Source organism: Tetrao urogallus, assembly GCF_951394365.1.
Source record: "Tetrao urogallus genome assembly, chromosome: Z".
Classification (NCBI taxonomy): Eukaryota; Metazoa; Chordata; class Aves; order Galliformes; family Phasianidae; genus Tetrao; species Tetrao urogallus.
In genome coordinates, this window is record NC_136816.1 from 10,158,139 (window position 1) to 10,185,925 (window position 27,787).

At 39.2% G+C, this 27,787-nt stretch overlaps 1 protein-coding gene across 1 annotated transcript in view; it reads left to right on the forward strand.

Annotated features, from left to right (window-relative positions):
• Positions 1 to 15,104: 15,104 nt before the first annotated feature.
• The window catches only part of GRAMD2B (GRAM domain containing 2B), a gene marked incomplete at both ends in the record, with an annotated part of 31,486 nt that continues 18,803 nt past the window's right edge, over positions 15,105 to 27,787 (forward strand). Inside the window, one exon of the mRNA XM_079548485.1 lies at positions 15,105 to 15,196. Within this exon, the coding sequence (XP_079404611.1) occupies positions 15,105 to 15,196 (92 nt within the window). The remainder of the gene's footprint in view (positions 15,197 to 27,787) is intronic.

The window sequence follows — 27,787 nt, forward strand, 5'->3', positions numbered from 1 at the left end:
GCTTCCTACCTCCTCTGAGGGTTGGAGAGCTCCTGTGCTCTCAGGAAGGCATCCTTGAAGAGCAGCCAGCTCTCCTCAATGTCTTTGTCTTTAAGGACATCATCCCAGGGGATCTTGGCCAAGAATCCATTGAACAGCTTAAAGTTCGCTCTTCTGCAGTTTGAGGTTCTGACCCCACTCTTTGCCAGGTGCACATTCCTCAAGATCACGAACTCAACCAGGGCATGGTCATTGCAGCCCAGGCTGCCTCCAACCTTAACACCTTTAATGATCTCCTCCGCATTGGTGAGCAGCAGGTCCAGCAGCACTTCACCTTGGTCAGTCTGTCCAATACCTGAACCAGAAGGTTATCATCAGTGGATTCCAGGAGCCTCCTGGACCTCTTGTGAGGTCTTTGCAACAGATATCCAGACGGTTGAAGTCCCCCCCCACCAGCACTGTGATAGGCTCACAAGAGCCTGTGAGCATGATGCCTCCTGCATCTGAAGCAAGAAAGCCTCGTCAACAGTCTCCCCTTGATCAGGGGAGTGTAGGCTTCTCATAGCATTTCTTATGCTGTTAGCTTTCTAAATAGCTAGCTAGTGTTTCATGCACTATAGTGGGCATTTTTCCAAATACAGAGTAACAGTGTGCACTATTGGACAAACTGAAGAGAAGAAATTCTAAGACCTCCTCCACCTTGCTTCAGTGAGAGATATATGCAGTTTGAACAGGCTTCTCAAACACTCAGCATTAATTGGTAACAGAGACTAGATAAAATCAGCTGAGTTCCCTTAGCCTTTGGCAAATACCTTCACATCTTCAAATTTCACTTAGTGTAATTGTAACAACAGGGTACTGTTATTCAATTCTCAAACGTGGTGTTAACTTCATTACCTTGTGTTTGTACAGTGTTTTAAGCTTCTCATTAGAACATCCACAGAGGTATTTTTGACTAATGAGGGACTATTGCTATTACCTATCACTGCACAAATCCATCTGCATTACATGTAGCCGAAATGGGTCAAATTCTTCTAAATGATAAAAAGTGGGTGTCATAGAAATTCTTGCCATTATGCTGGGAAAAAAAAAAAAGAAAAACAAAAAAGAAAAAAAAAAAAAAAAGAAAAGAAAAAGAAAAAAAAGAAAATCTAAACATGGTAAACATCTCACTCACCAGCAGCAGAGTGCTGCAGAACACAGCCTCATCACGCAGCCTGAGCTGCTGGCCAGGGGGCTCTGCTGACAGTGTGATGGGCTCCAGCCCCTCAACCCACTCCTTCCAGCAGAACCCTCCACAGATACAGTGCTGCCTTCCCCACATAATGGAATGGAAGTGGCCCCAGAGATCTGAATATGCAGTCTACTCAAAACAAAACAAAACAAAACAAAACAAAACAAAAATCCTGTATCCAATAAAATGTTTGCTTCTGAAATAGTTCTCTTCAGGGCAGTACACTTTCTAAGGTTATCCTTGCTCTCAAGAAGGATGCTTAAGTATCTTTTTCCCAAGAATGGGCTTAAGTAATTTAAATCCTGTACATAGCTAAATATAATAAAATCTTCAAGGGAAAAGAGCCATACCTCCATCTTCTTCCTCTTCTGCTCCAGTAAGTTATCTTCTAATCACAGTTTAGAAAAAGAAAAAATGTGTTGCCTTTAACAGAATTGCACAAGGAAAGATAGCAGATTAAAGTTGATCTTCTCATATGCAGGGGCTGAAATTTATTTCTGAAAAGATGCTCAAAGGAAAATGTTTTTTATTGTTTTTCAAATGTAACTTTATTTCACATTTAGGAGACAGTCTGCTGTATAATCATATAAGATTAAGTCAGTCTCCCTCATTCTTTTTTGTGTTAGGCATAATAAAAACACACAGTAGAGGTTGTATGGAAATCTAACAGTGGGGCTCATATGATGACAGGACAGCCAGCCATCAGAGTAGTAAGCTGCCATCTTTCTGATAGAGCAGAAAGACAGGTCTAAATTTCCCGTATATTTATTTTTCTCGTGGACCAGTCTGATCATTTTCTGAGAAAGTCAAAGCAATCAAATCTATGATTCATTCAAACTGTGGGAAATTGCCTATCAGTTGAGTTTTTTCCATTTCACATTTCTCCTATTAGGCTTACTGTTGCATCAGAGGATTATCTGACAATGGTCTGACTGATGAAACATGCAAAGTTTTTGTTTACCTGAGTGGAATTCTATGAAATGCCTCAAAATCTCATCTTATTTTAACAATTTGCTTTACTGACATTCTAGGGCTGGCCTTGCTAGAGTTTTATTCCTGTTCTAATCTTGTTGCTGTTTTTCTGAAAGCTATATTAACAGCTGTTATCTCATTATGTGTCTCATATGTTGTTATTGGCTCATGCACTCCTGGTGCTGCCACACTGGATAAACACTGATGGAATTTTAATATTTTATTCACTATGTTGAGTCATATAGCCCTCAAAAGAGGGTGCCAGTGCACAGCCAGTGACAGCACTGCACACTGTGCAGACCAGTACCTCATTTATAAATAGCAGTGTTCCATAAAGGAGAGCCTAAATGGATGATAGCCAGCATAAGCTATGCTTATACCTTAGATATGATTACAACCCTATGGGTAGGATGAAATTTTCAGCATTTCATTGAACCTATGTCATTCACCTCAGCAGTTGCCACCCTGGTGAGATAAAGCCTCTTCTCAATTCTCAGCAGCATTTTACTGCAGGCTATAATCCTCACAGTCACCATACAAAGAATAAAAAGAAAGGTGCACTTTTTAATGTAAAAATCAAAGAAAAATGGCTAGCTTTGCACAGCTTCAGCCAAAGCGAATTGCCATTAGGTAACTGTAGCTCTGTGCACCTTTCTGCTGACCCCCATGATTCTAGGGATGAAAACAGATTAATTATGCACAAGGATATTCATTTTAGGGCCCACACATTTAGGGCCCACAAATTACGATCTAGGGCAAGCTGATAAGACACCCCGTCATCAATTCTTCTGCTCTTTTTTGTAAAATCTATAAAGTTTTGTTGCTACACTCCAACCAAGACACAAACTATCTTAAAGTTGTACATAAAAGCATTTGCTACCATGTCAAATCACTAGTATGACATCCTGCCACGAATACAGCAGTTGGTTTCTTGTTCAAATTTATTCTGGGATAGTAGTAAAATTGAGTCTTTTCTTCAGAATGGAATTTCAGACATCTCCTTTTCTTTTTTTGTCTAATGAAATCTTCTTTTACCATCACTTTAACCTGTAGTTTTTAGGCAGTTATTTCCTTCTCAGCATAAACAAAGTTCTCACTCAGAATACCCAGATTTCACTACTTTTTTTTCCTCCTATCTGATAACATGAGATTATTTCATCATCACACAGTGACTTAGAATAAATGTAACACAATTACAGTTGCTCATGTATTTCATGGTATGTCTTTACCCAGAATAAATACTTGTGGAACTGAGAAAACAAAAGTAAACCACCATTTCTATTACTGGATTAACTTTCTCTGAAAAAAATTCCCACCATAAGAGGATAGAAAATAAAAGAGAGTTGTAAAATTTTCAGGAGAAATAGTAACCTTTCAGTAGTGTCTGCACAGATGGAATACAACTGTATGAGGTTCAAAGACACAAGTGACTTATTTTTTTCCTGTCTACCTATCAGAAGCAATTGCAACAGCACTAGACTCCACAATATACAGTCCAGCAGGAGAGCATTACCGAATGGCAAAGGTCAGAATTAAAGGACGTTGTTCAATGAGTGAGGAAAATATACATCTGCTTGGCAAAGTAAAGTGTTGAAAAAGTAGATTAGAAGAAGAAAAACAATAAAGAGAGAAAAAGTTTTTGTGACGCAGGCCTCGAAGAAAAAATCAAACAATGTATTCAAGCTTACACACCACTGAGCTACCAATCTCTTGAGAACATGGAAAACAATTCTCTGGGAAGAAATGAATGCACAGCAGATAGCTACACCATCAGGAGTATAAACTTCTCACTACACCTAATCCATTGCTGCAGAACAAGGAAAGATACACTGACAAAATTTGTGTCCATTAACTACTGCTAAGAGATCTGAAAGAGCTCAACAAAGCACTGTCTCTGCCACATGCCTATATATGTAGGTTGTAAGTAATGAGTCTTAGAATGGAAATTACAGCAGATACAAAGAGTACAATAATACTACTTGATAGATCAAATTCTTAGTTACAAAACACTATATTCCAACACAGTCATCACCATTAGCTCTATACTTTTGCCAGAGCAAGATCCTGAATGCCACATGTAAAAATCCACTCCAGTGAGGTCACCATCCGCAGGTGACTCAGTGTCACAGCTTCAGCTGCTGAGAGATACCACCCACCCCCTCACTGTGCTGACATCCTTGTTTGGTCTCAATAATTACTCAAAAAGCGTCAGAGAATTTCAGTGGGTGCCATTTTTTCCACATGGAGGAATTCAGCTCCACACCTTTGCTTCATATGCACTTCCATGTCAGATGCCATTCTGTCACAGTGCTCCTCTGCTGCCACCTGTTGCACAGCAAGAAAATGTAATAAAATACTGGTGGGAAGGTTCACCCTCTACTGCCATACTACCAATATCCGCCTGTGACATCGTGGACCAACATAATAATATAGGAGGCATTATTTTCAGAGTAGCTCTTGCAAGTGTAAAGTGTGTAGCAACCTAAAACTCCCCTACAGAATGAGAGCAGCTGCTGCAAGAAGTGGCACCATGCTTACGAAGTACAGTACATGACATACATGTATCACAGCAGGGCATTCTGCCTGCTGACCTTGCTGTTGAGAATGTCTTCTAATAAAAATTGCATGAATTCAGGTTTCATCTCATACATAGCCTTGTAAACTCTGAACTGCAATCCACCTTCTTTACAGGAGGGATGGTGTGGATCTGGAACAGCTCAGAGAAGCTGTGGATGCCCCGCAGGATCCCTGAAGGTGTTCAAGGCAAGGTTGGATGACACCTTGGGCAGCATGGTGGTGTCTGACGGTGGCAACCCTGCTCATGGCAGGGGGTTGGAAGTAAACAGGCTTTAACATTTTTTTCTTACCCAAATGTAATTCTGTAAGCATATTCAACATAGTCATGTTATTGAAGGCTGAAAAGCACACACCCACCCTATGGTAGCAACATGACAGAAAACAGCAGTTTTGAAAGAGTCAGGGTGCTCGGTAAGAGAAGTTACCTGTTTTGTGGACAGCAGTGTGGGTGCGTAAACTTCAAGGAACAGAAATAAAGCCACAGTGGCTCCTTGCTGAAAAAAAATCCTGCAGTTATCTAGTCATAGAAAAAATCAATTGCCCTTTTTCTGTACTTGCCTCCTAATGGCCAGGGGGAGCACATTTGTCTTGCTGACTTTTTATGAAAGGGTTTCATTACACTTTCACATTTAAATAGTTAGTTTTCAAATATAAATATTTCTCATTAATGATTCACAAATTCACTATATCACTTTGGCTTTCTAATCAGTTATAATGATGTTTGTTTCTTTTAGAAGGACTTGTTATCACAAGTGGGAGGATGTCAGCAAAACAATGGAGCCAAGGCTGATTCTCTCCTTCCTAGAAGAGGAAAAGAGTTTCCTTTGATATATTTGTTGAAGTTTATAATAGAGTAGGAATACATAGGAATAAATTGAGAAATATTACATTGTTCACCAGCCCTGCATCTATAATCTGTAATCAAGCAGCATCAGGTAAAACCTGAATCACAAAAAGACCCAGATGGCAGGACCCAAATACATACAGCACAGCTACTGAAAAAGGTAGACATTCTGAAAATTTAATTCAGTAAAATTTTAAGCAGCTTGAGCACTGCTCCTAAATACAAGAGGCTTGATTTGTTCCATCTCACAGAAGACATCTAAAAGGATCAAGAGTATGTATTTAATTCTTTTCTTTCCTTTTTTTCTTTCAAGAAAAAAAAACCCACTTATTTGAAATGTTCACTTTGGAGAAGATTGCTGTTTCACGTTTATGTGTGCTTCTTGACTCTAATGATATTTCTGAGTTTTAACAGTCAGTGTTTCTCTTGTTTCTGCCATTTGTAGATATCATTATGATTTGCTTAGTAATGATCACAAGATAAAATTTATACTAAAAAAAAAGACTGAAGTTTTTAATAGTGGGAAAAAAAACAAAAACAAACAAACAAACAAAACAGAGAGAAATATCCAGGTTGACATCAGAGTTTGACAAGATTTCCTTCAGCTCACCAATAAAACATGAGAACATTCCAAACGCAAACATACTGCTTCACCATTTCTTTATAGATGCTGAGAAAAGAAGGTCTGAGAGGGCTACATTTCATGTGGGTTGAGAACAGAGCTACATTTCATGCGTTTGTTCAGTCTCACTGCAGATGCTTATTACCATGCAGAGCTGAAATGAAGATTAGCAGAAGTTCTGGAGTCCTTGCAATGTTAACTCAATATTATATTGTGCTTATTGTTTCTTCAACTAACCTTATCACTTATTAACCTTATCATCATCTTCAACAAACAGCAATCCATGCAAATTTGCAATTAATATTTGCCAATTAAAAAAATATTGAGCAATCTGGTTTTGTCCAGTAGGTGTTTCATGCATTGAAGTTTAAAAGCTTATCTGTATTTCAGATTAACGGCATTGGCTTTATTTTATGGCAGCTACATGCAGGCATTTGCAAAAATAAATTACTGCAGGAGTGCAATCTAATAATTTTGTCATGTCAGAACAGGTGGGTATAGTCACTTTTAAATATATACTGTTATATTGCTTAAACTTGGATAATAAGGGACAGAGCAGAATTCCTGAGACGATGTTAACGCTTTTGGTAAAAGTCTGTCAATGAGCCATCATCTGAATCAGAAGTTGCTTTATATTCTTTTTATTAACTCATCAAAACAATTTATTGCTATTAATGCTGACATGCTACACCCAGACTAGATGAGATTTATTACAAAATAAACTTATGAAGTGCTCCAGATAAAAGAGAAAACTAGCTTATCATGTCACATGAATTTGTCACTTATTAACTGATTTTAAACTCCAGCCAGAGCTGTAATCAGACCAGAAGTGCATTTCCCACTGCAGTGAAAGGCTGTGCATTTGAAGGATCACTACATACCAACCAGAAGTTGCCTGACTCTGCAGTTAGCTCCATTAAAATGATGAGAAAAGGGAATTCTCTAGATGATTCCATTTTTGAAATGCAGAGCGGCTTCGGAAAGTCAAGCAGCAGCCCTCCAGCCAGCCCTATGGAGTGTTCTGGATCAGTATTTCTAAGGTAAATTCAGACATTTTTTACTGCTCTATGCATACCAGATGCTGGGATGGAGAGTGCAGCAGCACAGCAGGGCACTGGCACAAAGAGACAAACACAATGGCTAAAATGCTTGTTAATTTTTGAAGGCAATGCATGCAGAGATGATCATACTACTTGGCATTGCTGAAAAATGAGAGTAATAGTGAGTGTAAATGGGAGATTTGTAAGAAAAGACAGAACAGTGTTGTTTTCTCTTTGGGTAACTATTACACTCATTTAGGGCTTTGAATGTGTACAGTACACTAATACACGCAAGTCTTAAAATGACCTCTGCAGAGTCTAGGCTAGAACACAAATTGAGAAAATGTTTTCATGTGTGTTTTGGCCTATACCTCACACAAGGTGAGATTGCTACAGGGTTTTATGATAGAAAAATCACAAAAAAAAGTTTCAAGATGAAATCTCTTTTCTTTGAAGTGTGGAGTTGCTTGATTGTGGACTTACAGCTGCCCTTGGTAAGGCAGGAAGATTTCTTGGAAGATTTCTGGACAAATCATGCATATTTTTTGACAGCACGGATAAGTGAGGAAATGTAGTTTCAAAGCATTACTAGCACATACCTATGTGATTTGCAGGGATCACCTCTAGATACTGTCTGTGTGATTAAATCATATTTCTTTGTAGCAGGGTCACGGATCATATTACTAATTAGCTAACAAGTAAAAATAAGTCTGTTGGCCTCATTTTTTCATCATGTGAAATGTTGTGGCAACTTTTTAAGACTGTATCTGTATGTCTTTCTTTCCAACCTAACTGCCCATCAGTCTGAACAAAGAATAAGTAACCAGAAATTGGATGTCTTGAGAGCTCTTACCCAGAAGTAATTAATTAAAGCCTGCTTTTTGAAAAAACATCCACATGGCTCTTCATATGCCTCTCCAGATTCATCTTGCAATTCGGCATCAAACATAAGTACATGCAGTGCTGGAGGGAGAGATCAACACAAGTTGGTGCTATTAAACTGTTTGCAATTCAGGCAATAAGAATTTTATACTCTTTCCTCTCTCCAGCATGGAACGCCAAGCAGACACTTACCCACTTTTTATTTATCGTTAGATAACATACAAAGCTATAGGTACTCTGATAACAATGTGATGAATCCATAAAAAGAGCAGAGTCCTTTTACTTCTGTTTCTCAGTAATCAAGCTGTCTTCCAAGTAGAAAGTGGCAGGATTCAGACCTAGATATCCAGTTTATTCAATCGCTGCTCCAGTAAGAAGGAATCGTTGGGATCTGGTGTGAAACAATACCTCCAACAGTAGCGAATACAGAATAACAGGATGTAAATACAAGTCTGTCTAATAAGAAACATGCATGATTGTACACTGTGAGTTCAACAGCTCTACTGTTCTTACTGAACTTGCATTTCATGTGCTTGTCACAGTCACAATTTGCTTATCCAAGACAGGGCGCATGAAAAATCAGGGAAACTACTCTTCAGAAAAAGAAATTTGGGTTTTCAGTTGATATTTTCAATACAATCCTACTCACTGAGGAGATATTTCCCAAAACTAAGATGTATCCACAGAGACTATTTTCTGTATTAATGATTGCTCCTTTTCATCCTAATTATTCATGCCTGAGGCCCCAAACTGACTATATACCAAGGTTTTTATACACTTCTCTTTTCACTTCACTGTAATTGGCACCATGCAGATGAACATGAATTTGCCTGAATTCAGGAAGTTATTAACATTTCAGACAGGGAAGCTCACAGCTTATCACCATGGCAGCATGTTATTTCTGACACTGAGAGGAACTGATTTCAGAAGCAAATTAAGACTCTGGAGCTGTAGCTGAGGTGTCACCCACGCATAATTGTTTAGAGATTTTGACACACATATGAAGCATTTTATCACTATGAATGTACTGAGTTGCTCTGACATCTGAACAAAAAACTTCACAGTATTCTAGGACAAAACATTGAACAGAAAAAGGAAAGAAAAAAGAAATCTCAACCACTGCAACCCATCTCTATAGTGCAAGCCACTATCCTGCATCAGATCTTCTAAATTTTTTAAAAAACTTTAAGTCTTGTGGTGCTGACCAATCTTCAGAATACCCTGAAAAAAACACATCAAACATGAGGAAATCAGAATCAGTTTTATCAGAACTACAGACAAAAAGTTCTGTGAGCATTAGTGAGCAGCAACATTGAAAAATAAGAAAAAAAAGTATTGCATGGAGAAGCTAAGATTTCTAAGGGCACAGTGATGGAAATGGATGTCAAAAGTGTCCTCATTGCTCCTGGTAGGTTGTCTTATTAAATCAATTAAACACTGTCCTTGTGTTTGCTGGCTGTGATTGGGCATTAATAACTTGCCTATTGCAGAATAAGAAAAAAAATGCTTAACAGCTTGCAACATAAAATGTATACATCATAAATGATGCATGTGTAAACGCATCTATATCCCTTCAAAGAGGTATCAGTGTATATATCTTTACAACACGCTGATTCAGTTGTATACATGTAATCAGATTATTCATTGGACACATAAATTGGTGCCTCAGATTGAAAACTGTTTGGTGTACTTTGTTTGAAAATGTTGTCCATGTAATCTATGCCCAGAGCCACTTGGATGACATTCAGGAGGCAGTAATGCCTCCCATTTAAGTGCATGAAAACTACGACAGATACAAAGAGCACAATAATGCTACTTGATAGAACAAATTCTTGCCTACAAAACATTATTTTTCAACATAGTATGATACATGAGCTTGATTCTTTTGAAATAATGTATCAATGTCTCGTTTAACATCAATGATTGCGATTCTGAGTAGGTTCTCAAGGCACAAGTAAAGATTTTTGATGAAATTTTACTCTTCCAGTACTTCATCCTTGAGAACTATTGTTCACAAGTGTACATACTGCCAAAAAGCAATGGCATGAATAAGTTATGATTGTGAAGTGAGGTATATTACTCTTCTCTAAGAGAGGTCTTACAAAGATTTGGTGAAGACACATGATCAATTCTTGAGTTGAATATCTGATACCAATTCTTTGCATTCCATTTGAAAATTCACAGGTAAGATATTTATGTTGACTAAAAAAGTTGATTATTTATGTTGACAAGTATACTACATACATATATACAGCAGTCTTAAAGCTTATTTTCAAACTCCTTTGTCAAAACAGAAAGCAAGACTGAATACTCTCCCCTGTTTACAGAACTGTATTTAGGCAATTATCAGAATGCACAGTTGCCATAAATTTATTGTTGCATTGCACCATCCCCATGTCCTGATTTCAGGCCATACCAATCACACACTGATGTGACAGTTTCTGAGCAGTGGGTGCATGCCTGGGGTCAGGCCAGGCTGCTAACTGGGGAAGAGTCACTTCCATGATGGTGCATTAATACACTTAATGCACTTTCCTTTCTTGCATTGTGTACGTATGCAGTGTATATCCTGCCGCTCTTCACAGTCTGTTGTGTGAAGGGCATGGGAATCACAATGGAAATAAATGTGTTGATGGAGTACATGTAAAATGTGTCACATATTCACTATGAGGGAGGCTGGCACCACATCATTAACACTCCATAAATTTTGTGAGAGAATCTCTCTCCTTTTCTTTCTGGATGCTACAGTGTATAATCGCAGTGTAGTCTGTTGCATTCATTTGCCTCAGAATTCAGTCACAACAGCCTCAGCACTCCTCACACAGTTTGTGATGAGAAATTCTCCATCTATGAATCCAGTCTACTTTACATGCCCTTGTCTCGCTCCAATTTATAGGAGAGAGAGGGGGTTCTTTTATTAAATAATATCTTACAACCTTATACATCCACCTCTATGTCGAAAGGGTAATACAACCTCTGCAGTAAGATAGGCTCCTTTCAACAACAACAGAAACAGAAAAAAGATAAGTAGATGGAATTCTAGCAGAAAGATAAGGTGAAACCTATCATCTGGTTTAGGTCTCTATAAAGCATTCTCACCCTTCTAAAAATGAATAAATTGCTAAAATACTAATCCAGGTAGGGAACAGAGTGGTCAGGTGGTCAAAACAGCTTTTCGTTCTTTACAGAATTGCAGAGCTCACTATTCTGGCACTAGCAATCTTCTAATATTTAGAACCTTGATTTATTACAAGCGAATTTATTTTCTATCAGCATACATACCTTACCTCAGAATTTTCAAATGGAATGTATAGAATTGCAATCAAAAAGTTGATCATGTTTCTTTGCTGGACTTTTATAAGACCTCTCTTATGAGAGAGAAATATCCCTCACTTCACAGTCACACCCTATTCTTGTCATTGTTTTTTGGCAGTATGCACATTCATGAACAACTGTTTTCAAGGATGAAGTAGAGGAAGAGTAAAATTTCATCACCAGTATCTGACGAACAGTCTGAGAATTCCCTAGGAACTGCAATCACTACCATTAAACCAGACCAATACATCACTTTCACAAAAAATAAGGTCATATACTCCATGAGTTTTGTGAGTTTGTTGCCCTTTTTCCATTTGTTTTAATTGAAAATATTGAACATTAAAATAATTTTGTTACATATAGACATTAATTACATTTTTTATGAGGGCTGCTCTGAAAATAATCCCTCCTGTTTTATTATATTGGACCATGATGTTAGAGGAGGATGTTGTTGATATGGCAGTCAAGGGTTAACCGTCCCTCCAACATTCTGTTACATTCTGTTGCCATAGGACACAAAGAGCTGGTCTGGTAAAATAGCGTCCAAAATGAAGTGTGGGTAAAGTAAAGGTGTGTCACTGAATTCCTCCACATAGAAAAAATTGCATCTATTGGTATTTCTCAAAGCTTGCTGAACAATTATGGAGACCAAACAATGGATGTGAGCATGAGTTGGGCATTTCAGCAGTGGTGACACTGACAGTGGGGATCAGCTCCACTGGTGCAGATCTTTATCAGGATGGCATGGAAATTTCTGTTCATTGCTGGTGAAAATGCATAGCTAATGTTGACTGAGGAAAACATAGTGTCTTGTAGCTGAGAATTTGCTCTATCAAACTGTTATTTTGCTCTTCGTATCTAATCTCATTTCCATGGACATAAGTAAAAGGCATTACTTTTGGAACGACCTTTGTATATGCAACTCAAGATTAATTCCCTCTAAGCAATGTGGCCCATGCAAGCCGAAAGGTTGGATACCCTTGGAAAAAGAAAACATTGTAATTGGGAGAATGAATGGTGATCCAGCAATTTGTTTCTCTGTGATTTCGTGTGTAACTTAAGTTATTTTTGTACAACAACAGCTTTTCATACTACCTCAACTCTACTTTTTCATCCTTCATTGTTTCGCCCTTTTCATCTTCGTTATTTCACCCTTTAATATAGACTTTTCAGGGCAGGAACAGTAAAAGATCCTTCACAGGTTTTTTTTGCATATGTAAGATTCACTGTGCCTTACTAAATAAAAACAACATTCTTGATCATATTCCACCCACATAAAGAGCTGCACACTATTCAATATTGTTTAATATAACACATTCAGAATCTTGTTACACTGGAATGCATTATTTTGTTCTGGAGTTGCTGCACCACGCACATTTTGATGAAGCTTGGCCACTTTTTCAAACCCTCGAAAAAGAACAAGCTAGAGCAGCCCTTATTACTTCCACTGACATTAACAGAAGGTAATAGGAAAGAGACACTAAAGAATTGAAACTATGCCAGAACCAAGGCTCTGACAAGAGTAAAGATATCATTATGTGCCACCAAGTATTATTCATTTCTAATGCCTAGGCAGCACGCATCCATTTATTTCAATGTAACTTTCTTTTCACAGGAAATACCTTGGCTATTCAATACAGAATGCTTTGCATACCTCAGTAACAGAGCCGGTCAAAACTGGAGCAGAGACAAAGCTCCAGGAGACAAGAGATTTCTTCCTTTTCTTATGTCACCATGTTGAGGAATTAGTCTCTGGAATGAGCAAAACAGGCAGCAGTAGCATTTCTCTAACGCAGCTAAATCTGTCAGAGATTGAAAATCAAAGCACTCAGAAGGTGACTGATTTCTTTTTATTCAAATATTTGGATGTCAGATTCTCACAACAGTGTAAATCAGCATTATACTGCTGGAGGGAGCAGAACAACACAAGAGGACTAAAATAGCAACTGATGCATTTTTAGTGCATCCCAGTAATGAAAAGCCTTCAAAAACAAGACAAGAGGGCAGGCAGTCACTTTTCCTACTGATTCCAGACATACCGTGTACACCATGGTAGCACACACTTAGTGAGGACTATTCCCAGGGAACTCAAGGCCTCACACAGGCTGCTGAACCCAAGCAAAGGATCTTGGGTTCTAGCAGATGTGGGAAGACAACCCTATTTATAAGTAAGTTCCTGCTCTATTTGTTGCCCAAATGGCTGAAGTGAGACCTATTCTGTCATCCTTTCCATGAATGGGACTCAGCTCTGCAAAGCTCTGCAGGCAGTGCTAAGTTTGCTCAGGTTCTGAGTAGGACAGCATGAGGCAGTTTCACAGGTACAGGACGTAACAGGTGTGGATGATGTTTTCTACAACATACAGGTCATTGCTTTCCACATAGGCCTTGATTTTTACACTGAATAATGCAAAAATATTAGTTAATGATTTATCCCAGAAAATAACCTATTTTAAGTTCCTTCCTTTCTGCACACTTGTCACGTATTCTTTACAGCTGATTAGACTGGAGATAAAACACATCCAGTCTAGCTAAGACCGTTCAATCTCATTTTCTGCAGGCTCTGTGCACCCAATCAATTGCAGCACTCCTGAGCCTTTTAACCTTTAACCGTTGTTTCCCCTTAGTGAGTTCCCAAATATAGGCAACATTTCTTAATACTGAGCTCCTCCTCTTTTATGCTGTGCAAACATCAAGCAATGCACGAATCTTAGTAGTGCCACTGAAACACGTATTTGCATCTATATCCCATCCTAATATCCACAGAGAACACTGCCATGTATATATTTTGCCCATAAATTCCAGTGAAGTCTGATAGCTACAAAGAAAACTTCGTAGTGATTATTAACTCAAGGATATATTCTAAGATGTTAAGTCATTAATACTGACCCTAGCTTAGAGGTGCTACTTTGGCCTTTCTGAGGTCACTCTCCTAAAACCACAGGCTCTTTCTGCGTGATGATGTTTCATGAGACTAGCATCCCCCCACACTGAACAGCCACCCAACCGTTCATCACGTAATGAGAGCATTTCCCTTACATGTACACTCATGTTTTGTGCTCGTCATGCAAAGTATTTTGCACCAAAATGCTGCCAGTTGGCAGCTGTGTCTGTGCAAAGATTCCCTTACAACCTGGCAAGCACCGAGTGCAGGAACACGTTAGATTTCTTCTATTGTAGCCCACTTTCCCACTGATGACCAACCAGCCCGGGGTGGTGCAGAAGAGAAAGAGTGCAGAAAATCCTCCAAAGCCCCGGAAAGGTGGACGGGGCTCACGGCCAGCGAAGCCCCCATTGGGGTGGCGGGGATGGCAAGTGAATGACAGAGCCCACGTACGAGAGCTTCCAACCTCCGCTGCGTGCAAAGACGCTTCTCTGCTGCCCTCGCATAAAGGCGCTCTTTTGTCCGAGCAGCACCTCGCGCTGCAGCGTCCCGCCACACAACCGAGGCCACAGAGGCTCCGCGACCAGCTTCACCACTAGGCGCAGGGGGAACCGTTTTAAGCAAAGCTTCCTTCGCGCTCCGCCCCCGGCTCCGCGCTCCGGCTCCACGGCGGCGGGGCCCGCCCCGGGGCGGGAGCAGCAGCGGCGCGGTCCGTCCCGTCCCGCCGCGGCGGCGGAGGGTCGCGCAGTGCGGTGCCGATGGTGCTCATGCCGGAGCAGCGCTGCGATGCGGAGGAGTGGAAGGCTGGGCGGCCGGCCGGCCGGCGGGAGCACAGGAGCGCCCTGCATCTGTGAGTAGGGCCAGGCGCGCGGACCCGGAGGGGCGGCCGGGGGGCTGGGGGTTCGTGCGCGTTGGCTGTGGTGCGAAGTTGAGAAGAAAGTGGTGAAGAGCGTCGCGCCGAAGCGCGGCCGCTATCCGCGGCGGTTTCCGGCAGATCGCGGAGTTGTGCTCCGCTCCTCCGGAAGCCTTCAACTCGGCCAAAAAGTGCTCGTGGCGAGCGGGGCCGGGCTTGAACCCAGCAAAAGTGCTCCGGGGGGGAGGGAGAACGGGCTGGCTGTCGAAGGGCACCGAGCTGCGCGAGGCGGGGAGTCCAGGGGCCGCAGCTTTTTCGTAAAAGAGGAAGCTTTTTCAAGAGGAAGAGTGAGAGAATGAGGGAAGAAATCATTACTTGCTCCTAATATTCTTCCCCCCTAAGTATTTTTCTTCAAACAGTTGTAATCTCCTGGAAAAAAAAAAAAAGAAAAAAGAAAAAAAAGAAAGAAAAAGGGAACAAATTACTAGCAACAACTTCCCTTTCTAGAGGGAAAGTCTGCAAAGTTCTGTGTTTTTTTTGTTGGCAGCTGTATCCCCACTCTTTGAGTAGTTGTATTCCCAAAGTTTCTATCACAGTTGCAAAAAATAACTTGCCTATCAGAGAGCAGCAATATTCAGAGCTTATTCTAAGTGTCCAATGTCCTGTGTGGCCACATTAGTGACTTCACACGGGAGGTGTAGCTCCATGGCCTCTAGAACCTTTTGACTTCCAGTCTTGTGTCCTTATCCCCACACGGAAATATGGCAACCTCATGAAGTTATTCAGGCATTCAAAATTTGTGTCTGATTCTGCACTTAGGGCCAGGTGCACCAGACAGCATAGAAAAAAAGGTAATGTCAGAGCTGCTACACGATGCTCTGTTTTGTCCCATCTTTGAGAGGTGAATCTAGTGTAGTTTCAGAGGTAAGTCTTAACCAGCGTGATAAATGTTGAAAACTCCTGTTTAACATCTCTGGTATGAGGAAAGATCGAGTAACCTGGATATGGTTCTGGGAAAAAAAAAAAGACAGAGAGGATCTGATTGATGTTTATAAATACCTAAAGGGAGGCCAGAGGCAATTGGATAAGGTCAGGCTCTTCTCTGTGGTCCCCAGCAATAGGACGAGGAACAATGGCCTAAAACTTGAACATAGGGTTTTCCATACTAACGTGCACAGGAGCTTTTTTTACAGTAAGGGTGACAGAGCACTGGAATGGGCTGCCCAGAGAGGTTGTGGAGTCTCCTTCTACGGAGATATTTAAGAGCTCTCTGAACACCCACCTGTGCAACCTATTGTAGGGAACCTGCTTTAGCAGGGAGGTTGGATTCAGTGATCTCTTGAGGTCCCTTCCAACCCCTGCAATTCTGTGATTCCTAGCCATCAGTTTTTGTACCTACACCTAGAAAGTAGCATCTTGTTTTTTTGTTCTGCAGGCTACAGAATGTTCAGTAATGCTGGCCTGGGCAACAGGAGAATGAAAGTATTGAGGTAGCAGAAAATGTTGAAATACTAAATTAGAAAATTGTGTTAGTATGTAGTGACTGGAATCAAAGTTGGAATGTATTTACCAATCCTATTTTAACTGATAAGTGAATCCCCGAAGAAGTGCTGTGTTAGTTTGGCTCTGAGTTAATGTCAAAAGCAAAGTAACATTGGTTTGACTGAAGTGCAACTATGAGGCGATTGTTCAGCTGAAGAACAAAGACAGAATCTTGGTCTTGATTCTCTCAGAGGTGAGCTAGCAGAAAATTGAATTGCTGAAGATTTGTTTCTTTAAAAAAACAAACAACAAAAAAAAAAACCATAAATAAGCACATGCGTGTTGGGATGGAGGGAGTGTTCTTTCACTTCATGTAAGGCCAGGGAACAGTGTGCTACCAGCAGGGCTGGTGCTGGCTTCTCCTTGAAAAAAATTCCATTGGAGTGGCTGAGGACCACGGAATCTTAACATTTTCCAAAGCACAAGAGATTTATGTGCATGGATTCCTGTACTTCCTGAAGGTATGCTTGAAATATTGTTCTGTTTAGAGATGGACTTTATAGCTCAAAATGCTTCTGCAGCCATAGTGGTTTCCCGGGTACTCCTGTTGGATTGAAGCTGTAGAAGTTTTTATTTTAGTTAACTGATTTAAAGATTTAATCTGAGATTATATTAATCTGCTCCGTGATTCAGGAAACTTTGCACAGGAAAATTTGAACATGTTTCAACTGATTTAGGAAATGGGATTCTCTGGCATATCCAGAAATAGGCTCATAGTCTCCACAAAGCTTGCATGACACTTGCAGGGTAAAATACACCGGTGGTTTCACTGGACAGAAGATGTATGCTGTTATTCACACACAGAGTAGTGTTGTGCAAAAACTTTCTTGTTAAGTAGGAATCTTTGCAAGTGAACTGTAAGTTGCTGGGCAGAAAACACTTCCAAGCAGTCACTAGTACCTGTTGTATCCTAACATGGATAGCTGGTATGTGGTCCAGCACCAGAAAGGAATTAACTGTTGCATTGTATAGAATAGAGGTTTGTTTCTCTGACTTGCAGGTGGGGTGTATTCTTGGGACACTTGTGATGTTGCTCTAAGAGGCTGGAAGCCTCACTGCATGGATTGCTGTTGAAACAGAAGTTGTGTCACAGGAAACGGGGCCATGCATGACAGAGAAATGGCAGCGATGTACTGACATGTGGTGCATATTCAGTGTCAGCATCTTTGTTTTTTCACATGTATTTGTTTATGTTGTGTCAGGACAGAAATTTTTGGATTCCACAAGCAGTATTTATCCTGAGAGCATTAAATCTGTCTGCACTTAAGGCAGTGCACTGAATTACTGAATGGTAAGGTGTTGCTAACGTTAAATGGAGCGATGTTGCAGGCACAAGGTGGCATCCGGCTACTGAGTATAACTTAAGCAAATGAGGAGCTGAGACTTACAACACTGAAAGATTTGGAAACTTTTCCTTTTTTTTTTCTTTGAACAGAATAGGGTCCTGAGGAACATGTACTACTGAAAGCAGTGGAAAATGCTTATGCTCAAATTATGTACTTCTCGGAAAAGAGAGAATGTGATTTTTATGGTGCTTTTCTCTGTATTGTGCTGCAATAACAGATTTAGCTCAAAACTACTTACCAACTGATAAGTGAAAAGTTTTTTTATTGGTTGACCTGTGCATAAACACAACTCATTAACCTTTGTCTTTAACTACATTACTTCAAGTATAAAAAGGACAGAGGTAAGTGATGATTGCTTAGTACTCATTAGAAGTTGTAAGCTCTGATCCGGATCCTTTCCAGCAGTTAAACTCCTACTATGTGTTTGTTATATGCGGTCTTTTTATTATTATTATTGGTTGGTTGTTTTTCAAGGACTGCAGGGCACTGTAGGTGTGTGCCTACATACATGTTCTACACTAAATGGTACAATGCATCTTTTTTTTTTAATTCTTCCCTGTTAGTTCTTTCTTATTCTTTGTAGTATCGTTTGCATTGTGTGACCTGAAAATAAGGTTACGACTGTAAAGTGAAACATTTCAATTTCAGGTGTGACATAATAGAGTTTTCTGGTCTGGACAATATTTATTTGTTCATAATTGTTTTTAATTGGTCCTTTTTTTTTTCCTATTATTATTTTGTTCATGTATATACATGCTAAAGTTACAAGGCAACTTTTCTTTAAAAAAACAATCAAACAACAAACAAGTGCCATGTTTAAGTGCATTTAACTTGTGTGCATGTTTAAGTATCTCATGAATCTGAACTGATGTTTTCTTTGTACCAAAGTGCATCACTGATCAGCCTGAAATGCTCCCAAATATGCTGCCCTTTACTCTTTATTTGTGGTCTATGAGAACTGCTTCTTGGCCACTTAATACTCTTTGCAGATAAGCATTAGGCACTGGGATTGATTGCTGGTGTTTGACAGGTGATACCATGCTTACTGATACCACTGCTGGGACCAATAGTCTCCATGTTCTGTACATGGTAGTTGCCACAACTGTATACTACACTGGTTAACTGGAAAACTTATACCCACATCATCTCAACTAGACTGGGATAAAAGAAGTAGACTTGCAGTGTTAGAGCTAGTTCTGTGTTTTCACTGTGTCTTGAAGCAGATGATAAAACCTTCAGCCCTCAAATAAAATTTTACCTGGAACAGACATTCTTCAGCTTCTGTCCTTGAAAAATAACATGCTAAGGTGAGGACGGTTAGTAAGCTTCCAGAAAAACTAGCAGGAAATAATGTGGAAGTTACAGGTGGGCAGCAGGGAAACTCAGCGGCACAGAGGATGTACAGATAGAATGAAGCGTTCCTCCTCTCAGGTAGAAAATGTCTGGATATTTCACTGTGAAACAGTAGTTCCTGATAACCCCCAAGAGTCAGTCCCTCCTAGGTATACTGTAGACATCCATTCCTATGGGCAGTTCAGTGATTGAGCTGTCTGGCAATCTTGGCATGGAAGAAATGCTAAGTTTGAGACAACTGGTGCAAATATTGGCAGACAAATTGCTACAGTTATACATTGGTAAACCCGCATATTCTCTTCTTGGGAAAGCTGCTCTGGCACCCTTTTTCCTTAATGTGTGATTTTTAACACAATTGGAAAGGAAATCTTATTAATGCGTGCCTCATTAGACTTGTTTGGAGGCCTAGTTTCTGCTTCTCTCTTCCTTGCTAGGTTACTAATACATTCTTTTGACTTCTCGTTTTTGTTTTTTTTTTTTAGTTTAGCCTGTCTATTAAACAGACCACCTGTAGTTCTTGAGGACAATTTTGTAATTACAACTTATTCTGCACTAGTTGAAGTTTTGTTTGGCTTTCCTCTGGACAAGAAGCAATGTTATAGTATGAAAATCTAAAGTGTAATGAAATTTTATATTTGTCCTTTAGATATTCAGAAATCTTAGAGTCCATGTAAATTTGCTAAGCCCAGCATAGGAAGGACTGATTATTGCCCTCCAGAATGGCATGTAGACCATGAAGAAGCTCAGTAAAATGAAGATTTACAGACTCAGTGTCCTGTGATGCAGAAAATAGAAAGACAGCCTAGCACAAAAGAGATCTGGTCACTATTTATTACATTTGATTCTAATAATATATTTTTCAAGACTGTGAAAGAAAAATGATTCTTTATATGCTGTGTTACAGTCAAAGTTGCTGCTGTGATTAATGCTGGGTAGAACCATTGTTAACAGTATTTCCTACTAAGAAACAGTGACTTTTGTATTAGATAAATTTATATTGTCCTTTTCTGTGAATACATGAATTATAGATTGCAGAGATAATTATGAGAAAATATACATTGTTAGACCCTTGGAGAGCAGGGAGCCTCTAGTAGTTACTTCACTTCAATCAGTTTCCATCCTTAATGTAAAGTATGATGAAACAGGTTACATGGACACAATTAGATAATTATTTTCATTTCAATTGGACATTAGTCTTTGTTGTGTACATTTCTTGTTGGAAAACCTACAAAACCAGATGTTGTAGTTGGACACTCCTTTAAGTAACTCCTTTAAGTTTTTTTGTGCACAACTAGTTGCCTTTTGTGCAGAGAAACCTCGTTAATGCTTGTAGATTACCTGCTGTCAACACCAGCAATCAAAGAAACTGCTACATGATAAACCCCCATCATACTTCTATTTGTGAATATCCTGATTGAAAAACCAAAGAACCAATTATTTTTGGTTGGTTTTTTTTTTTGGCTTTGCATTTATTAAAGCAGTTTGTGTGCAGCATATAGCATTATTATGTAAAAAGAGTGAAGAACCAGAAGTGATCAAGTGATTCCTGGCAGCCTTAGTTTATACCTGTGAGGACAGGGGAAGGAAATAAGGTATACGTAGGTTTGCTTCCAAACTTCTTCAATCCATTACACTTTTGCCTTCTTAATAGCAGTCACTAATATAGTTGCTTATGCCTTGGGTTTTGTTTGCTTGACTATTTGTTTATTTAAATCCTGATGCAGTCTGATATAACTGTAGACATTTTCTTTTTCCAAAAACACGGTTAATGCTGGCAGCCAAGTCTCATATCATGTAGAGGCATGTTTGTGCTTTTTCTCCAAGGCAAAGATGTAGCTTCGGAGAGTGAGGCCAAACCTTTGCACTTCTGCTCTGGTGATCATGCCTCATTTATAAGGATGTTTGTGCTGTTCTAGAGAGAAATTTATGCTGTTTTTGCCTGAATTATACAGCAGATTGAACTGGTAGACACGTAAGCACCTTTATCCTGTTTTCTACATCCTGAACAAATCATAGGTAAAAAAATTCTACTTTCTGATCCCTTCTTCCTATGACCTCTGGAAGCTAAGGATAACAACGTGGCATAATCTAAGGCTGCATACTTTTTCTTCAATAGAAACTATGATTCTGGGATTCTCTCTTGTGCTAGGTAGGGCAGAGCTAGTAATCAGAAAAAACTTCCCACCTTAAGGCTGCCAGCCAAGTGGGGAATGAAAAGAATGCATGCTCCAGTCCAAATATGAACGAACATCTTTCCCTAAGGCATGAGTGGCCAACCTTTCTGCTTGTCTGGGCAGCACTGAGTGAAGAGGAATTGTCTTGGGCTGCATATAAAATATACAATATAATTAAAATATATAAGTAACAAAATGTTTTTCTAATATAGATATTTTTAATAAAACAAAGAATAGCAACAAAAAGATAAAACCAGTGTGTGGCCATATTTTTGTGAAACTAGTGCATCACTGTTTGGTTTAGTAGAAGTGGTTGTGCTTCTTGTAAGTTCTCAAGTGTTCATCAGAGGTTTTTGATAAAATTTTACTCTTCCTGTGCTTCATCCTTAAAAACAGTTGTTCACAAATGTACATATGTCCAAAAAGCGATGACATGAATAAAATGTAATTGAGACACAAGGAATATTTTTTTCTCATAAGATAGGTCATGTGAAAGTCCATTAAAGAGACATGATCAAATTTTTCCTTCAGTTGGATGTCTGATTGCAACTCTTTACATTCAGTTTGAAGTTTTGATGATAATATATTTATGTCAACTGAAAATGGAGACACAAATATACCAAAACAATTGATGAATTTTTTTGACAGTCTTCAAAGTTATTCTCAAATTCCTTTATCAAAATGGAAAGCAGGGCTGCATATTTCTCACTAAATACGCAGGTCTGTGTTTAGCCAGCACATCAAAATGCATAAAATTTTTTGCTGTACTGTAAGCTTTCCGTAATTTTACTTCAAACAATGTTGTGGTTTGAAGTGTGGTATAGCAAAGTTGACTTTCACTTTGAAGATGCATGTTTGATTCACAAAAAAGAGTAGCCAAATCCACCAGGAATGCTAAATCTGTAAGCCATTTTTAATCTTCAAATGCTGGCACATACTTAAGAAGCTCCTGGAACTGGTAGTGATTCAACCCTGTTTTTGTTTAATTTGGACACGTTGTATCTGCGGTGCTTGTCCTCAAGTTGCATGCCTGCCTCAAGGGCTTCTGCATTTTTCTTTTTTTTTTTTCCTCATAAATATGCCTATCAGGAAGATCTGTGTCATGTGTTGGTCTTGGCCATCTCTATATTCAGATGAATAGTTGTTGGGCACCCTGCTGTGACTTCTTTGAAAATCGCATCTCAAAAATCTTGTGGAGTTGAGCAAACACATGTGCAAGAAGGCTTTTCCTTTTAAAGTCCATATCTGAAATGGAAACTCTTGACAAGACAAGAAAGCTAAATGGCTTATGTTCCTGTTCTAACGTTAACCTAATAAAATATCTTGTTATAATGTTTCACGTTTCAGAGCACTGGGAATTCTTCTGTGTTGTTTCTTTTTTTTTTTTTTTTTTTTTTTTTTTCCCCATGGAACTTGATAGCAGTCTGGTTTTGATTAGACAGAGAATACTGCCAGTTAATAATAGATGGTATTTGGAGCAGAGAATTTACATACTTGCTGATGACGTCTGCGGTGTCACAGTGATCTTTCTGATGTCCAAGTGTGAAAGTTGATCTGGTTATTATGTGAAATGTCTGTTCAGGTGAGAAAAAAAACTGACTCCTCCTGCTCTTTGTTAACAAAGTTTCTTTTCAAGATTAACTCAAAAATTTCATTCATCCTTTTAATAAATACACAGAAATACGGACACTTGAAACACATGCAGTTGTGTTCCTAGAGATAGCTGTGAAATACAGCACATTAAATAAATCTGAAGTGAAATAGCTTGACATATAGAACACTATAAGAATGTCTTCGACTGCTAATAATCAGTTTTAACTGATATCAGGTTCCCACTTATGCCTACAGATGTATTACATCAAAGATATGCCTAGAGTAACATGTGTTATATGTTATTATGCACCCATCAATGTCTGTATGATATTCAGTTAGCATACCACTATATAATGTTGTCTCCGTTATTCCATATTTGACTATAGTTTATTAAGAATAAAATTAGTCTGCTCCTTGAACAACTTGAAATAGTTGGAACTCAGCTGGGTTTACACCAAACACATCCAACCCATGGCCTGCAGGCTGCACCTGGCCCAGCTGAATCTGTGCTGTGGCCACCCCCTACCCCACACCATCATGGTGAAGCCCTTCCCCACTGAGCAGCTCAGCCCAGCCCTGTGCATGCACCCATTGCACACCAACAAGGACACATTAGTGTGCAGTTTGCACTGTCTGTCCTGAAACTAGGACACAGGAAGGGTGCAGTGCTTAATAAAGTTATGGCAGATAGTCACGTGCATTCATACGTTGCCTAAACACAGTCCTGTGAATAGGGAAGAACATGCATCCTTGCTTTATTTTCTGATAAAGGAAGTTGAGAACTAGTTTCAAGATAAACAAAAAAAAAATTATCTTTTTTGACAATTTGCAACTCTATTTTCAGCCAACATAAATAAATTACCTGCTGATATGGAATGTACTGAGTTGCAGTCAGGTGTTCAACTCAAAGAAAAATTGGTCATGTGTCTCTGTGGTTATGGTTTCCATGGTAATAAACAGGTAGTAAATAGGAGGCATTTCTTTCGGAACTCCCTACATATATGCAGCCCAAGACAATTTCTATTGACTCAACACAGCCCAGACAAGCCGAAAGGTTGGACACCCATGGTTTTACCCATTTACTTTTCTGCTTTAAGTGTGGGGTACTTGCTGAGTATGTCAAAACATGCAAATATCGAATACGTTCTGCTGGGATACATTATGTCTGTTCTTAATATAGCAGCTGTTAATGAGTTCATTGTCGCTCTGTGATTAGGGGGACTCACATTCATTTTCTGTCTTTTTTGATAGTTCAGGAGTCTCAAAGACAATCAATGCTTATCTTTCCAGTTGCACAGTAGAAGTACTTGGTCTTAGAAATAGGTAAGAACATAACATTTAGAGTTAGGGTAGTATAGTTAGATAGTGGCTGGACTTGATGATCTTTAAGGTCTTTTCCAACCAGAGTGATTCTATGATTCTATAACAATATTCAGTGGCATATTTCTTTAGGGGATGTACTTCTTTCCCCCATTAGCAGTGCTTGTGCCACATAGCACTGTACTGTGGCTGAACAGATACTAGAGTCTGTGGGCATTTTGCCCTCAAGTGACCAATCTGTGTAGAAACATACAGCTCTAAAATCCTTGAGCACTGTTGATGATTTATCCAGTACTGCTTTAATTTGCTATGAAGAGGACAGAAGGATAGTTTACAAAGAAAAGAAAGTATTTTATTCAGTCTTGGGAGAAATAATTCAACTATATAAGGTATGAATGCAAACCTATGAGATGAAATACTTCAGAGTGCAGTTACATGACCAAAAAAGGTTTGTTCAGGCTGGCTTGGGGTAGAAAAGAGTTTTAATGGAATAACAGGACATACCTTCTGAAAGAAGATTTACAACTCAAGCAAGTTTAGGCCGAGTGAAAGGAATGCTGAGAAGATTGTTCCATAGGGGAATGGTAAATCAAGGGATATCTGTGCTAAGGCAGTAGCCTCTGACTGCAGCACACTTTGCAGTGTCCTTTCAAACATTAGCATATTTCATCATACAGCCTTGCAGTCATCTTTGCCTGAAGGCTGTCTCTGCTACATTTTGAGCTTCTCCCTTTCATTTTTAGCTTTTGAAAGAATAAACAGTTCATCTGAATTTATTCTCATCTGCAAGTAAGAATAGCTTAAGTAACACGATCTATTAATGTTTTGGCCTTGTGCACAGGTTCAGTTTCTTTGACAAATCCCTTTGGTCTGCTTGTAGTTGTCAAGTAAATGCAATAAATGAGCTGAAAGATACAAGATGTCATTATATTTGTGATAAATACGTCCATATAAGTTGTACCAAGCCCACTTGAGGACAGTAAAGAAGTTACTGGGCTTGTTCAGTGTGGAGAAGAGAGATTTCAGGAAAACCTCACTGCAGCATTCCAATACTTCAGTAGGAGTGGAAGTGACTTTTTACACAGTCTGATAGTGACAGGACAAGGGAGAATGTCTTTTAAAATAAAAGGGGAGATTTAGGTGAGATGTTAAGAAGAAATTCTTTACTCACAGGGTGGTGAGGCACTGGAACAGCTTGCCTGGAGAAGTTGTAGGTGCCCCATCGCTGAAGACATTCAAGGCCAGGTTGGATGGGGCCCAGGCAATCTGACCTTGTGGTTGGCAACCAGTCCCCAGAAGGGGGCTTGAAACTTGATGGTCTTTAAGATGCTTTCCAACCTAGGCCATCCTGTTCCTGTGATATTCCTCACTACTTTGGTTGATCTTTTCCAATACAGCATCTTTCTAACTGCAGCTGCAAAATTAATCTTTGTTGGATAGAAGTGATGAAGAAGGGCTGCAGGACTTCTAATATAACACAATAATCCTTTGTCCACAAAGGGTATGTTATAGCAATGCTGACCCCTGTTAAACCCTAAAAAATTTTATTTTCACTGTGCTCGGCAAACAGCTGAAGTTGCAACTAGCACCTTTGATTATTGACACAGAACAAGTAGCCTGGGTTTCCTTTGAATGTCTTTACGAAGCTTTGTAGTAAAGTCTGTGTGTGCTGTCAGAAGACAGCAGACCTTATCTGGTTCTGAAGTTCTTGTCTGAGACGTGTTTGTGTCTGCAAGACTGTATCTATTACAAGCTGGCCATTCTTCAAGGCTTGCTTTCCAAACTGTGGCCTGTTAGCACATCTCTGGTATATTACTTTTGTTCAGCGTTTCTCATTTAAACAAGTTCGGAAGGGAACTGGGAAAAAAAAATATACGTTTTAGAATTCTTTTTTCTATGAAAGGATCCCGCTGAGTTAATAGGACACAACTTATTTTCACAGGCAGTCTGCATTTTCCAGGTGCTGCAGAAGATTAGCTTCGAACAGGAAAACTGTTGAAAGTCCAAAAGCTTCGTGCCATACAAGCAGCTCAACAAAGGTGTCTGTCAGAAAGCATTTATGTCACAGAAACCATTCAAATTAGAAGAGATGAAGTTCCTCTGACTTTTGATATACATTACTGATAATACAACTCTGAATTCTTCATTACAGTGAAACTTTGTCTATTTGCTATGATTAATGTATTCCTTTCATTTTTCCTTTTATGTGATTTAATCTTACAGTACTCACATCTTGTTATTTGTGCATATTTTAAAAACAAACATTTTTACAAGAAGTTTACCTATACTGCTTATAACTACGCTTTATTTATTGATGGATTTTAGAGACTTTTTTTTTTCTCTTAGCAGTTATTTTATATCAGCTTAGTAATAGTACCAAGTGCACTATGTTCAATGTTAAAAATGTTTATTTTCCAATCAACAAGGTGCTGTTTCAAAGTTTACATTCTTTGCTCTAATGCTTGCAAATATCATTCATTTAAATGCAACTGTTGTTAACAGTATTAGTAAGGATAATATTGTTTCTGTGATGCTCTTGATCTTTTGTTTGTTTTGCATGGGTTGCTGAGTCTTGTGATCTTTTTACAAAGTATTTGTGAATCCTGATTTAGACTTGAAAATGTAAGGAGCACTTTAATTTACTTTTGACCTGATAAATGCTGTTTTTAGGTCATACCATGATCTTTCCTTCTCTGGAAGGTCAACTAAAATAAGATTCCTTCTGACATTTTGAAGATAATTATTAGGAAATTAGCCACTATACAGAGCTACAAATACCAGAAGTACAAGGACAAATTCTTGTGTAGTGTTTAATTATGTGAAAGGTCAGTGTGAAGGGGGTGTAAGTAAGCAAGACTGTGGTGGCTGGGAGGAGCATACCCTATCACTGCTTTCAGTAGGACGCGCGTATGAGGACATCTCCTCTCTCTTGAGATGTTTTGAAGCCAGTTATTGCCAAGGCACATCCCTTCTGTTCTCAACTGAAGGAGACAATCACGGATATTCAGCATCAGCCTGGATACTTTCCTGTGCAACCTGCTGTAGGGAGCATGCATTAGCAAGGGAAGCTTGTACTTGATGATCACCTGAAGTCCCATCCGACCCCTCTTTGGAGAGGCAACCAGGGAAAGGAACAGGGAATAATTTATGGGTGGGGAAAAGGGAGTATGAGTGGTAAGTAATAATGTGTTTAGGAGTAACAAAACATCTTACTATACTTGTGAGCGTAAGGGAATACTAAACCCCAGGGCATATGTTCT